Below are 13444 nucleotides of genomic sequence, written 5' to 3' on the forward strand. Positions count from 1 at the left end.
ACCTTTCAGCATAAACCGAAACTGCCGAACCTAAACCTCGGCTTCCCAATCTGCAAAGGGCAAAGTGCACCCTGGGGGTGTTTTTAGGTATTTGCTCAGATTTGGGTCCTAAAACCAAAAAGAAAGCAGACAGACGTGCGCGGACTCAGGTAGATGCACACATTTATTTACAGATAAAAATATTACAAAATGAAGCGTATGGACAGCCAAGTAAACAAAATATATAAAAGCAATGAATACAAACTGGAATGAAAAAACCCACCGAACACACACAACCTCCCTCCAGCAGCCAATACGCAGCAAGCAAAGAAATGAAAACTCACAAAAAACAAGCCACACATTCTGATTGGACGGTAAGGGTCATCCAATCAGAAGGCAATTTCATTACTCTGGGGATAAAAAGGGTTTGAAGAACAGAAAATATAAGAGAACCGGGACAAAAATAGTTCAGGGAATGTATGGGGGAATAAATATATATTTAGAATTCTGGTTTTCAATACTAATAGCTCAACACTGCTGATAGAAAGCAGGAAAATCACTTTGATTAATCATTTAGATGAGAACTAGATACTAAAAAGGACACGGCCAGTGACATGACCACCATGGGGATGTCTGGGCCGGCTGGTGCTGGAAGGAGTCTCCGGGTGCTGCTGAAGGGCCACATTCACCATGTAGCAGTTCTAAGGCAGATGCAGGGATGTTGGGGCCAGATGGTGCTGAAGGGCCACGTGCACCATAAAGTAGCCCTAAGGAAGGTTTGCAGCATCTCTGCTGCACCTGGCCATGCAATTTACCTACTTATAATGGATGAGGATCTAAACTGAAGGCCCAAATGGCACAGAACATGATGGAGCAGAAAGAAAAACCTATTTCTACCCCCTCATGACTGTACCCCGGGGTACAAAGCCAGCTCCATATAGACATGGGGTCACCTGTTTGGTGTGAAGGAATTCAAGCGTCCTGCACAGAGCCCTGACCTCATCCCTACTGAACACTATTGGGATGAATTGGATCGGTCAGTCAGATCTTCTCATGAATGGCTCTGCAGAATAAATGTCGTGCTGAACAGAACCTTTAGGCCCTTTGAATGGAGTCAGATTTCTAGAATATGATCCGGGCATAGTATGAACATGCCAAGAAGATTCCATGAATATAAGGAAACGTTCACAGGTCACAAGACCAACTTCAAGGTATTTTATATGAAAGTGGACCCAATACAGATTTCCATTTATTCAGTCTGAGATTTGGGCTTTTTCCGTACAGAAGTGCTGGGCAGAGCAGGAAGTGATGTGATATTGCAGGACCAAAGCTAGAGAGCTCCTAGGACTTCAATGGTCATTCTATTGACAGTAATATATAATGGGGCCCTTTATTGGGACTTTCTATTGTTTATACTGGCCACAGACAGGTTCACATGTCCCCAAATATATGCCAGATTCTAATGCAGCCATTTATTCCAGTGTTCAACCCAGAAAATGGGTGACAGCCCCCGTATTGTGACCAACTCTTTAGTAACCAGCCAAAAACAGCCGGGTGGTACGCCCAGCCTAAAGCAGCCGGGGAGATCACTGTGCCATTTATCTCATATACCCACTGAACTCCCAATGTACACTGTATTCTGGATTTGCCATATTTACAGATTATGAATGTTCATTTCCTGTTTTTACGCTGCTTTCACTGTCTCGACCTGGGAAGCAGGAAGACTCCCGACCCCACACATCACATGACCAGGAAGTGGTCAGCAATGGCCGTCCCTTCAGATTGGTACTCATGGCCACGAAATATAAGAATTGGGTGATCCAGGCTCTTCACACCTCAGTATAACACATCTGAGCTCCTACAGTAATGAAAGGTTCATATCAAACATCAGGTTGGACTGCAGATTTAACGGTGGGCACCATTAGTGTAGGAAGATAAAAATTAGGATTCAGCTTTCAGATACAGAAAAGTAAATGTGATTACACCACCCCCATATTCTGCCAATCATTTATTAAAATAAAAATTCTGCACCGCAGGCGCCAGGTAACTTAGGCTGCGTACACGTTCAATAATTATGGCTTTCTCTTTCCAACCACAAAAGACTGCACAAAGCATGAACGAGCTCAGATCATACAGCGCCATTCTGCTCTATGGAGGAGGGAGAACGATGGAGCGGCACCCTGCTGTACTCTCTCACTTTTATTACGATCATTCATCGTTCCTGGATCCACCAGGGCAGATCCATGAATGAAGAACGACGAGCGCTGTACACATGCCAGATTCTGGTTTGATATCAACTCTGAGGCGATAATCAAACCAGAAGCATTGCATGTGTGTACATAGTCTTAAAGGTAATTAATCCAAATTAAGAAACTTTTTTTTTTTTTTTTTTAAAGTTTATGTATTTATAATGGAAAATGGAAAATATACGAACACACAGAGCAGACCAATGCTGGCGAGGTCAGTTTGCATCTCAGGGCTGCTGCTTGTGACCATAGAACGCCATTCTTATGCAAAGTGGGCCGATACCTTGCATAGTCAGGGCAGTACGGTCCCTCAGAGGTTAGCACGTTGGGTCCCAGGTTGGAATCTCGGTCAGGGCACTATCTGCATGGAGTTTGCAGGTTCTCCCTGTGTTTGTGTGCGTTTTCTCCGGGTACTCCGGTTTACTCCCACATGCCAAAAACATGCAGTTAGGTTAAATGGCTTCCCCGGAAATTGCCCTTAGACTTTGGTAATGACATATGACTATGGTAGGGACATTGGATTGTGAGCTCTTTTGAGTAACAGCTAGTGACAGGACTATGAACTTTGTACAGCACTGCATAATATGTTGGCGCTATATAAATACTGTGTAATAATAATAATAATAATAAAAATAGTCGGCTTCTTCTGTCACAGCCCTACTGGGAATGACTTGCAGCAGCAAGGGATCACATACCAGCAGGGTATTTCCTATCCCATCTCAGGAGAAATGCAAAGGTGCTGCTGTGGTCATGTGACCAATCTGAAAAAACACGGAATAAGGTAAGTGCACACTTTGGAATGAAACCACTGTCTTGGTTACTAGTAAGGTTTGCAATGGGGATCACTTGATGCATTTAAAATCTCTTCATACACTTTAAAAAAGAAAAATCATTCTGGCTAACCGACTGAACCACCCTCTGGTGCGTAACACAATGGCCTTTGGCACACTGGTGGTAAACTGGGAAAGATGAGTGAAATCGGAATTCACCACTTGTAACTGACCAACAGACGTCGGCCACCTCTTGTAAACAAAACTTTATAAAAAGTGTGTAACAAACCAACAAGCAAAAACAAACTGCGTCCGGCTGAAGTCCTCGGGGTAACGGCACAACACTATGACCCAGAATGCCCTGCCAGCCCGAGCACCAATGCCAGGCTTCTCTGAACACATTGAGGGGATATCAGAACACATGCGCACAACAATCAGCAACCAACTAAAACTTCTCGTTCTTCCTTTCTGAAAATCCTGATCATCTCGAGCGATTCACATTGTGGTAAACGTTTGACTTTTTTTGTCATCTCTTAATATACCCAGCAATTATTTCTACATATAAAAAAGTCTTAAATGTAACAAAATAAGTTCATGTGCAAACAGGAAAAGGGTCACTTCATTGTACAAATCTGCCTGCGATTTCTTCAACGCCGCTGAGGATTTGTCAAATGTAACAAAAGCACTTTAGGGTACGTCATCAGTTCCATACGGAACCCAACAAAACTTGGGCAGTAAAATCTTTCCGGTAACAGCGGCGCTGCAGCATACGTCTACATTAAATATCCATGTCAAAGTTTTTGCCAGCATACCGTACAGAGACACGGCTGTCTGCCATTGAAATGTAAAGGCCATGTGAATTTTTGGGTTCCAGGGGCCACTGCCGGCAGTTACGGTGAAGATATTGTATGGTTTTGCTCCTGGTGGTTTTGGGAGTCAGGAAGTTGCAGATCCTTGTGGCGGATCTTGGTCCATGCTACATCCCAGAGCTTCAATGTCATTACTTATATCTGAAATCATGCGATCCCATTCGTCTCCTTCCGAGGGCACAGATTGGTCATCGGAGCCTTCTGCCGCACCGTTGCCATTTGTGGTGGAGTTGGAGGCGGTGCTCATAGTCCGTCGGTACCTGCCGAAGCTGTCTGTGATGATTCCACGTCCGTCCTTCACTCCGATCGTTTCCAGGAAGTTCTCAAAATGCTGACTGTCCTTCTCAGGTATGAAGGGACGGAGACCTGAAAGGAGGAAAAACAAAAAGTTATTTGGGGTGATAATAGGGAGAGTATTCCCATCTCCTACAAATCACTGGGCTTTGGGATTTTATCTGAGGGGTTACATTTCAAGTGAATATCATGGTTATGATGATTAGAAAATTATCATTATTAATAATAATAATAATAATAATAATAATATGAATAATAAGATGTATAAAGCGCAAACATATTATGCAGCGCTGTACATTAAATAGGGGGTGCAAATGACAGACACATAAAGATAGTGACACAGGAGGAAGAGAGGACCCTGCCCAGAAGAGCTTACAATCTAGGAGGAGGGGAAATAGCACACATTAGGGGGGATATGGAATGGTAGGGGGAGCAGTGAGTGTATAGGAGACAAAAGAAAAAGGGTAGGCAAGTTTGAAAGAATGGTGAATGCCCTCCCCTATATCCTCCCCTTTTCTTACCTATTAGTTCTAAGATTCATCTGAATCCAGCTACATATACAAGCTGCCAGACGGACTGCGTCTGCACTGCCTTTCCTCTTAAATAATGTGTTTGAGTAACACTTTCTGTGTTTGCAGATGACACCAAACTATGTCATGGAATGAAGTCCATACAGGATGTCTATAATCTACAAGCAGACCTGGCTGTACTGTGTGATTGGGCAGCCAAGTGGCAAATGACATTTAATATAGATAAATGTAAAGTTATGTACTTGGGAGTAACAACATGCATGCTTCATACTGTCTAGGGGGAATAAATTTGGGGGAGTCAGAAATGGAGACGGATCTGGGGGTTCTGGTAGATCATAGACCTAATAACAGCATGCAATGCCAAGCTGCAATATGTAAAGCTAGTAAAGTACTTTCTTGTAATAAAAGAGGAATAGACTGCAGAGATGGAGACATAATCCTGTACAAAGCATTGGTCACACCACATCTGGAATATGCAGTCCAGGTTTGGGCTTGAGAAGAGACGTATAAGGGGGGATATGATCACCCTGTATAAATATATAAATGGTCCATATAGAGAACTCTCTTCCCCATTATTCACTGTAATGTCATTACAAAGCACAAGGGGGCGCTCTTTGAATCTGGAGGAAAAGAAGTTTAAGCTCCGGATAAGGAAGGGATTCTTCACTGTAAGGTCTGTGAAAATGTGGAATCAGCTTCCTCAGGAAGTATTTTCTGCAAGTTCTATAGATTGCAGATACAGCTATCAAATCCACTGTCCACTGATATTTAAGGAAAACATTTAAGTAAATGAGGCCATTAAAAACAAGTGTTTTACAAAGTTTAGAATGCAAACTAAAAGCAATATTATGATTTCGATCAACATGAAGCCTTGTAAAGGTGAAGAAAGATGTTCTGTAACCCGGCAGGGAAAAGCTCAGGCAAGCTTAATAGCATTTAATATACAAGTCAGGATCTGGGTTAGGTATTTTTAGCACCCTTTCATAAGAGGTGGGATGAGCCAGTGACAGGTGCACTTGTATACAAAAGATTCTGTACTGAGATAATCTCATCAACTTACCTTTCTAGTGACCCACATCATGTGTGTGGCCCCATCACCTACCAAGTTGATTAGTGGATTCTGAAGAAAAAAGCTACCAGAAAGGTATAGGGAGTCCTCTTTTAGCAGGTACAACTAGCATGGAGCTGGTATTTCACAAGATGTTCCCACTAAAGACCCAAATCTAATTAATCATTTTCAACATATGGAAATTGTGGCTGCAAACTGCCTAATGGTCGGAGCACATGGTGAACAGTACAATTCAGGTCGGAGAAGAATCTGTCTGCTATATTGTGCCAGTACTTTATCTGGGGCAGCAAATGGCCTCATTAATACTATCAGCACAATAACTTCTTACCCAGAAGGAGAAACTTCCGACTGTCCCCATAGAGCTGGCGGAGATTAATACAGAACTCGTGAATGGAGGCTCCATTTCGGTATTCGTGGAGAAGCATCGCAAACTGCCGGATCTCTTCTGAAGATAGCTTGGTCCGCAGCTGGAAACAGGAATATAGGGATAGATTGTATATAAGACACAGATCTTCCTGAATATGACACAATTATATGCTCAGCACCCTCTTTCCAGGGACTACACTGCGACTCTTGAAAAGTACCAAAAGTCTGACTCCAGCTAACACTTATTTAACGTGGACCTAAATACAACAAGTGATGGTTTGCATTGTAAGCTCTTCGGGGCAGGGTCCTCTCCTACTCCTGAGTTTTTGTTTGTATCTGTCTGTCATTTGCTACCCCTATTTATTATACAGAGCTGCATAATATGTAGGTGCTATACAAATACAGTTTATTAATTATGATAATGTGTAGAACCTCTAGTACTGGTAACTGTGCTTAAGGAAATCCTTTGATTTACCTATTGTTGGGAATTCCACCTGAAAAATTAGAGTGAACTTGTGCCAAAGAAATTCTGTTCTGTACCATCACAGCTCTAAATTCTAATATCATTTGAGGATGTCTGGGACCCATGGATTGCCTATAATGGATCATAATAACTGGATATGGGAATTCAGCTGGAAACACTGGTTTTATTGGATTCCGCTGGTACTTCCTCTACCCTTCCCCCCCCCACTCCCCTGTTGTATTTATCCTAATTGTTGATTCCCTCTCCTTTTTACCTTTTGTGTCCTCCCTTATGTCCATTATGTGTTAAGAGTTCGGGCCAATGTGCGAGACGCACCTTCATACTTCCCAATCGTAATTTTTTTTCTATCTTTTATGTCTGCGACCTGGCTTAGCTCCGGTAAGGGGAGGATTACAGGTCTTGATTGTTACAATTGCTTCTTGTAATGCCATATGCTACTGATGTTTCTTCTGACCATACTCTGGTTGTCATTGGTTCTTGTCTTTGTTTTTTTTAATGTTTGTTAATGATACTGTTTTGTTTTGAAAATCTCAATAAAAATATTGAAATACTATATTCTAATATCATCTAAGGCACTGGTCCCCAACCCCCAGGCTGCGGACCAATGCCGGAGGCCGCAAATAACAGGAGGATGTAGCACCAGTAGCCCTCCTTACATTGCTCTAAAGCTAGTGACAGTGGAAGCACAACCAGCGGGAGCGAGGTCGGCTCTCCTCACATCGCTTACACAGGAGCTGCTGAGAATGGCAAAGCAATGTATGTATGGCGTCCACTTCTCTGCCATTCCCAGCAGCTCTGCCACCTGACAGCACACCAGCTCTCTTACACTACTCTGCTATTCTCAGCTAGTGTGCCGACAGGGGACGGAGCTGCTGGGAATAGCAGAGTAGTGTAAGCTGTATATATACTGGGTCACAGCAAAATTTTATTCTGCTGGTTGGGGAACACTGATCTAACCACTGCTGCCTTTGACTGCTTACCAGATTTGGAGTGAGATTTGGTAATGTCAATATGGTGCAGCTCACCACTTACCTTGATGATAGAGAGATATACCTTCCCTTTATGGGGAACTTACCTTACCTGTCCTACCATATTTTGTTCATTAACCCATCAGCTTTAATATCTCAAATAATCTGAGTGGAAACTCTGACATGAGGAAGCTGTTCCAGGGGAACTGCAGTGCCATGATTTCCCTAATTCATGCAATGGGGTAAAGATAAACTGCAGAGAGCCCGCAGGTAATGTCATGGGATTGGTCCTTAGTTCTCCACTTGCCTTTTTTCGCACAGCTTCCACAGCACAGGTCCTCTTAAGTACGTTTGTACTGAATTAACCAATTACACAATTGTAGCTGTGTTTCTAACACTACGTACAAACGTCAGTTGATTCTTGATTCTTGAGTGTGCAGCGTTATTCCTTCCGAACTACCATCCTGGTGGATGCACGGACGACAAACAAGGAACAATCATAATGAAAGTGAAGGGGAGAGATTGCAGCGGAGTGCTGCTCTGTCATTCCCCCCCCCCCTCCCCTCTCCATAGAGCAGAATGGTGCTGCATGTACAGAGCTCGTTCATGTATTGTGCAGTCTTTTGCCGTTGGAAAGGAGTGTGAAAGCTCCTCTCCAATGACAATTATTGCACGTGTGTATGTAGCCTAGGCGTATAGAAACCCAGTTATCACATCTTTAGCTGGTTAAAGTAAACAATCTATGGATGGTAATCTACGGGATTAAATGAAGAGGCTATCAGAAAACTGCTGGCGGGTTTCCTATGCTTTCCTGGAACAATGGCCATCTACGTCCTATAAAATGGTAAATTATTCTCTATGCCTATTGACACATTTACACGTCTGTCACATAAAGAAGTCTCTTACAGTCATCATGTAATCATGCAGTAGTTCCGCTGCTGAGGCGCTCAGTTCACTCTCACTGGCAGTCTTGTTATGAGGAGGAGAATTTCCATCTGCATCAGGAGACTCCTGAAAAGAGCTAAAAAGATAACATAGCATTAAAAGTTATAATAATAACAAATTATAGCTGCATGATACAAAAAAACACTACAACATAAAAAGCTAATGAAAAAAAATACATTTGCAAAGACTATCACGTTTTTGTGCTTTAAAAGAGACTTCCTGGACCCAGAGATTGCTAGGAGATAGGGGGTGACCGTGTCAATATTTAGATATATTGAGGAACATAGGGGTATCCAGATGCATTCTGGGAAGGGAACAACAGGAGGAATGAAACAACGCCTTACAGTGCTCCTTATTATTATTATTGTACAGTATTTTTATAGCACCACCATATTATACAGCACTGTACAAAGTCCATAGTCATGTAACCTGTTACATTTTTTTTTGTCCAATATCTTCTAATATTAATCTACTCGTCTAAACATTTCTTTAGGTGATCACAACCTTTAAATTTATTTCAACGCGTTTCGCAGATATAATTCTGCTTCATCAGAAGATTGTAACAACATAGTTCTCCCCAGAGGGTTTTAGCCGGTTGCTCCGCCCGGCTGATTTCAATACCCCGCCCAGCTCTCGGCAGCTCTCATCCTCGGATGCACGGATCTCAGTGAAGCTGCTCTGTGCTCTGTGTCATCAGTTCAGAGGATTGCTGCCGATGAGAGGTGAGAACACAGTTCAGCCTTCATGTGAAAGAGACACAGTACAGCACTGTACAAAGTCCATAGTCATGTAACCTGTTACATTTTTTTTTGTCCAATATCTTCTAATATTAATCTACTCGTCTAAACATTTCTTTGGGTGATCACAACCTTTAAATTTATTTCAACGCGTTTCGCAGATATAATTCTGCTTCATCAGAAGATTGTAACAACCTTATTAGGTTGAGGAACAGCTCTTTTATTTATATTCTTCGTTCTGGTTTATGTATTATGCAAAATGTTTTTATTAAAAAAAAAAAACTTGTCCACATTTAAAGATTCTATGATTTTAAGTTATACAAACATTGTGTATTGTGTTTGCTTTGGAGATATAAGCCTTTAAATCCTACACACATTTAACTATTTCAGTAATTCGTACTTTCTCTTTGATCAATTTGGGATGTGGCAGTAAGTATGGGTAGGTCAAAAAGATATGATTACTGTGCTGCTCTGTACTGGAGAGGAAGCTGCAGTGCAAGGATCTCCCTGCTTCTGCTTCTTTCATTTCAGAGGATATAAGCTTCCTCCAGCTCTCCTGCTGCTTCCTTATCCTGGACCACATCTCAAGACTACAGAGCTCACCCCAGGGGAACACATTTTAGAGTACAGACCATAGAGGACACCGAAACAAGGAGATAGTTCAGCCAGCATGGGTATGAATAGCCAAATGTGATATGTAAAGGCAAAAATGTCACAGTATATTGCTACAATGTCCCAAACCACAAGGGAAACTTACAAAGCTCCAGCATCCAGCTCATAGGATTCTTTCACCTCCACCTTGCTAGAAGAATCATCTAGAACAGATGAATGAAAACCACTTAATAGATTGAACACCTCTGAAAAAAAGATCATCTCTCACATCTAGAAATCTGACATCGGCAATCAGTCTCTAGTTTACAGGTTTTTTTATTATTATTTTTTAATGAATGTTTTTGACTTTATGAACAATGACTTTTATGTTTCTTTGGGCAGCTCTCATAAGAGAAGGTGCAAAATAAGGAAACTGCAGGTGCTCTTTGTACATATAATCAGACATTGTAAGATGGAGCTCTGCTTTCTATGATCTCCTTAAAGGGCCGGCTGGCCAGGTGAGAGTGAAGCAGCGTTATCTGTGTGATCAGAGCAGTGAAATGCAGTAATATGGAGCCTGGCTCCGCTGTTTAATACTGAACTCACAGAACAAAGCTCAGATCAGATATTCTTCAGACATTTGGCTCACCAATTGTTAAAACTGTAGAAGCAGTTTCTATATAAAAGCTTTAGATGTGCATTATCCTTCAGTCACCTGAGCCAAATGTCAAAGCAGACTTCACTGGATGGCTGATATCACCATTATTAACAAGAAAATCCTTATACTGTATGTGTTCCTCTATAAGAGGCGTTTGCTTTGCCACGGAGGCTTGACGTTACCCAATGCATGGCCAGGCCAGACAACTTTATTTTCATCTTGTGATGTCAGCATTAAGGAAACATGTTAGGAGTTTGAAATGGATGATGTTTATTTTAAACCCACAATGAATAGCTAATGCAGGCAAATATTACCTTGCTAACGAATATGAAACATAAAAAGGAGGATGTGGATAAAAATTAGGAAAAAAAATCCCAAAAAAGGGTCACATGACCACTCAGAAGAACCACTCTATTAAAGCAATATTGAAGAACATATGGGGAGCTCCAACATAGCAGGGAATCTGTGATGGAACACAGTGAGGGTTCCTCTTCCTAATGAGGGTGGCTATCTGTCACTGTCACTTTTCTCTGAATGGGATCTTTGAAGATCAGCTTCATGAAATATAAAAGCAAAGGACATGTAGAGAAAAGCACAAAGTGTAAATCCCACTGAGCTCTGTGGTTTATACGGCTCTATGAAAATTGCAACAAAGCCGTTCTGTTGACACAATCCTTCAGGATGTGCACTCCATTCTTCCTGTTCAGGAAGTATCTGCAAATAGTGACTCAATAGACTAATTTCATTCATACAATAATGGGGATTAGAAGTACAGAGCGCAGGAAGTGGGCAACGGAACTACAGAGTTATATGAAGAAGACAGCAACCAGGTAAGTGACAGTAACATCCCCAACCTCCGGCTGTTATTATCAGAGATATTTCCTGGAACTGTCATATTAATTCCTCATACCACTGTGTAAGGAGAGATGACGAGTGGGTGTAGATGCCCCATCGAATATGGCCCGGTCCAAAAAGTCCATTGTGGATTCGGTGTATACGATCTGGAAGACCTGACCCAGGAGAGTACAGAGCTCCTCTGCAGCAGCCTGTGCAGAGAGAAGGAAATGTGTGTACAATGGGAAGACATCGAGGTGAGGACCCCCCCCCAGGTATGTGTACAACAGGAAGACAGCGAGGTGAGGAGCCCCCCCCAGGTATGTGACCAACTGAAAGACAGTGACGTGACACCCCCCCAGGTATGGGTACAACAGGAAGACAGTGAGCTATGGCCCCCAGGTATGTGTACAACATGAAGACAGTAATGTCAGCCCCCCCAGGTATGTGTACAACAGGAAGACAGTGATGTCAGCCCCCCCCCCAGGTATGTGTACAACAGGAAGACAGTGATGTCAGCCCCCCCCCCCCAGGTATGGGTACAGCATGAAGACAGTGAGGTGGGACCTCCCCGGTAAGTGTACAGAAGTAGGATAGTGCTGTATATTACCTTGTTCTCGGTGGCTAGAATAACCAAACAACATGACTCCACAGGGCCACTCCCACACTCCGACAGGGACCCAGATGTCAGAACTTTGGCGCTCTCTGCAGACAGACTCTGACTAGGAGAGATTCCGGGATCTGACGCTACACAGAAACAAACAGAAGATAGCAATAAGACCAATATAAAGTCCATGTTACACCCAACGGTGTCCAGTAGGCAGAGGTCAGGGCCCTGTGCAGGACACTCGAGTTCCTCCACACTAAACTGGTGACCCCATGTCTTTATGGAGGGAGATTTGTACCCCAGGGCACACTTATGAGGGAACAGAAAAGGGTCTTTACCAAACTGTGACCACAAGGATGAACCAATCCATTGGTCTACAAGGTCTTGTGCTTGACCCTTCACTGGAAACATCTAAACCAAATCATGAAAAGGCTCCTCAGACTTTTGACCATTGGGCCCTGAATGGTCCACAATGGCTTTATATGATGGAGTATTAACAACTGGTCTCCGTCATTTGCGGAGGTGACCTTCATACATCTGGCCATATAGGTCGGTGTGATGTTCAGGTGAGAAGACCTGGCTCATCATTCCAATTCACCAGACAGGTGTTCAGTAGGGTTAAGGTCAGGGCTTGGAACAGGACACACAATTTCCTTCACACTTGTGACCCCATTTATCTTTATGGAGCTGGCTTTGTACCCCGGGGCACAGTCATGGGGGAACAGAAAAGGGTCCCCACCAAACTGTGACCACAAGGCTGGAAGAGTGACTTGTAAGGATTTCCCCCCACCCAGGTGAGCAGTTACATCTTCCCTTTTTTATGCTTTTAATTTCTTACCAGTTTTTAAAAGCACCAAATGTAGACAGTCATCCCGAATGTAGGAGACTGCTGCAATGTCATGAATGGGAACCCTGAGAATGATGTCTTCTCTGTCTCTCCATACCACCTTGATGTTATAGGCAGAGAGACTGATGAGAGCGTCATGTTCCTGGGTTAGCTGTGCTGGGAGGTGATGAAGTCTCTGCAGGAAAGACAATCACTCATTAACACAACAGGGAGGAAAAAGAACCCGACTGACCTGAAAAGGCCGCCATTATGGGATATCACTGGCTGCATGCTTGCTTTCCGTCATTATGCAAAATAATTAGGGGCAAGTCATAAATTGAAACTCCCATTATTCCATGGATTACTCTTTGAAGAACACTCAGAAGGGCTATTTTAGTTCGCTTGGGCATTGCTGGTTCTGATTTTGCATAGAAATTACAGAATCATCCACCTTTTTTTTTTAATGCCGAGATTTCCCTCAGTAGTTTGTGTCTCTGCCCATCCTACACTGGGGAGACTTCCCCCCCCAGTAGTTTGTCTCTGCCCCTCCCACAATGGGGAGATTTCCCTCAGTAGTTTGTGTCTGCCCCTCCCACAATAGGGAGATTTCCCCCAGTAGTTTGTGTTTCTGCCCCTCCCACAATGGGGAGATTTCCCCCAGTAGTTTGTGT

At 42.9% G+C, this 13444-nt stretch overlaps 1 protein-coding gene across 5 annotated transcripts in view; it reads right to left on the bottom strand.

The window, feature by feature from the left end:
- Window positions 1-145: 145 nt before the first annotated feature.
- CCM2 (CCM2 scaffold protein) overlaps window positions 146-13444 on the bottom strand; it is an 18645-nt gene continuing 5346 nt past the window's right edge. For all 5 annotated transcript variants that reach the window (XM_072413045.1, XM_072413044.1, XM_072413048.1 and 2 more), the window contains exons 4-10: window positions 12786-12969; window positions 11951-12087; window positions 11417-11552; window positions 10015-10072; window positions 8482-8596; window positions 6086-6224; window positions 146-4230 (exon numbers count right to left, since the gene is read on the bottom strand). In XM_072413045.1, coding sequence (XP_072269146.1) covers window positions 3932-4230; window positions 6086-6224; window positions 8482-8596; window positions 10015-10072; window positions 11417-11552; window positions 11951-12087; window positions 12786-12969 — 1068 coding nt within the window. In that variant the 3' untranslated portion in view covers window positions 146-3931. The remainder of the gene's footprint in view (window positions 4231-6085; window positions 6225-8481; window positions 8597-10014; window positions 10073-11416; window positions 11553-11950; window positions 12088-12785; window positions 12970-13444) is intronic.

Source organism: Pyxicephalus adspersus, chromosome 5 (assembly GCF_032062135.1).
Source record: "Pyxicephalus adspersus chromosome 5, UCB_Pads_2.0, whole genome shotgun sequence".
NCBI classification, from domain to species: Eukaryota; Metazoa; Chordata; class Amphibia; order Anura; family Pyxicephalidae; genus Pyxicephalus; species Pyxicephalus adspersus.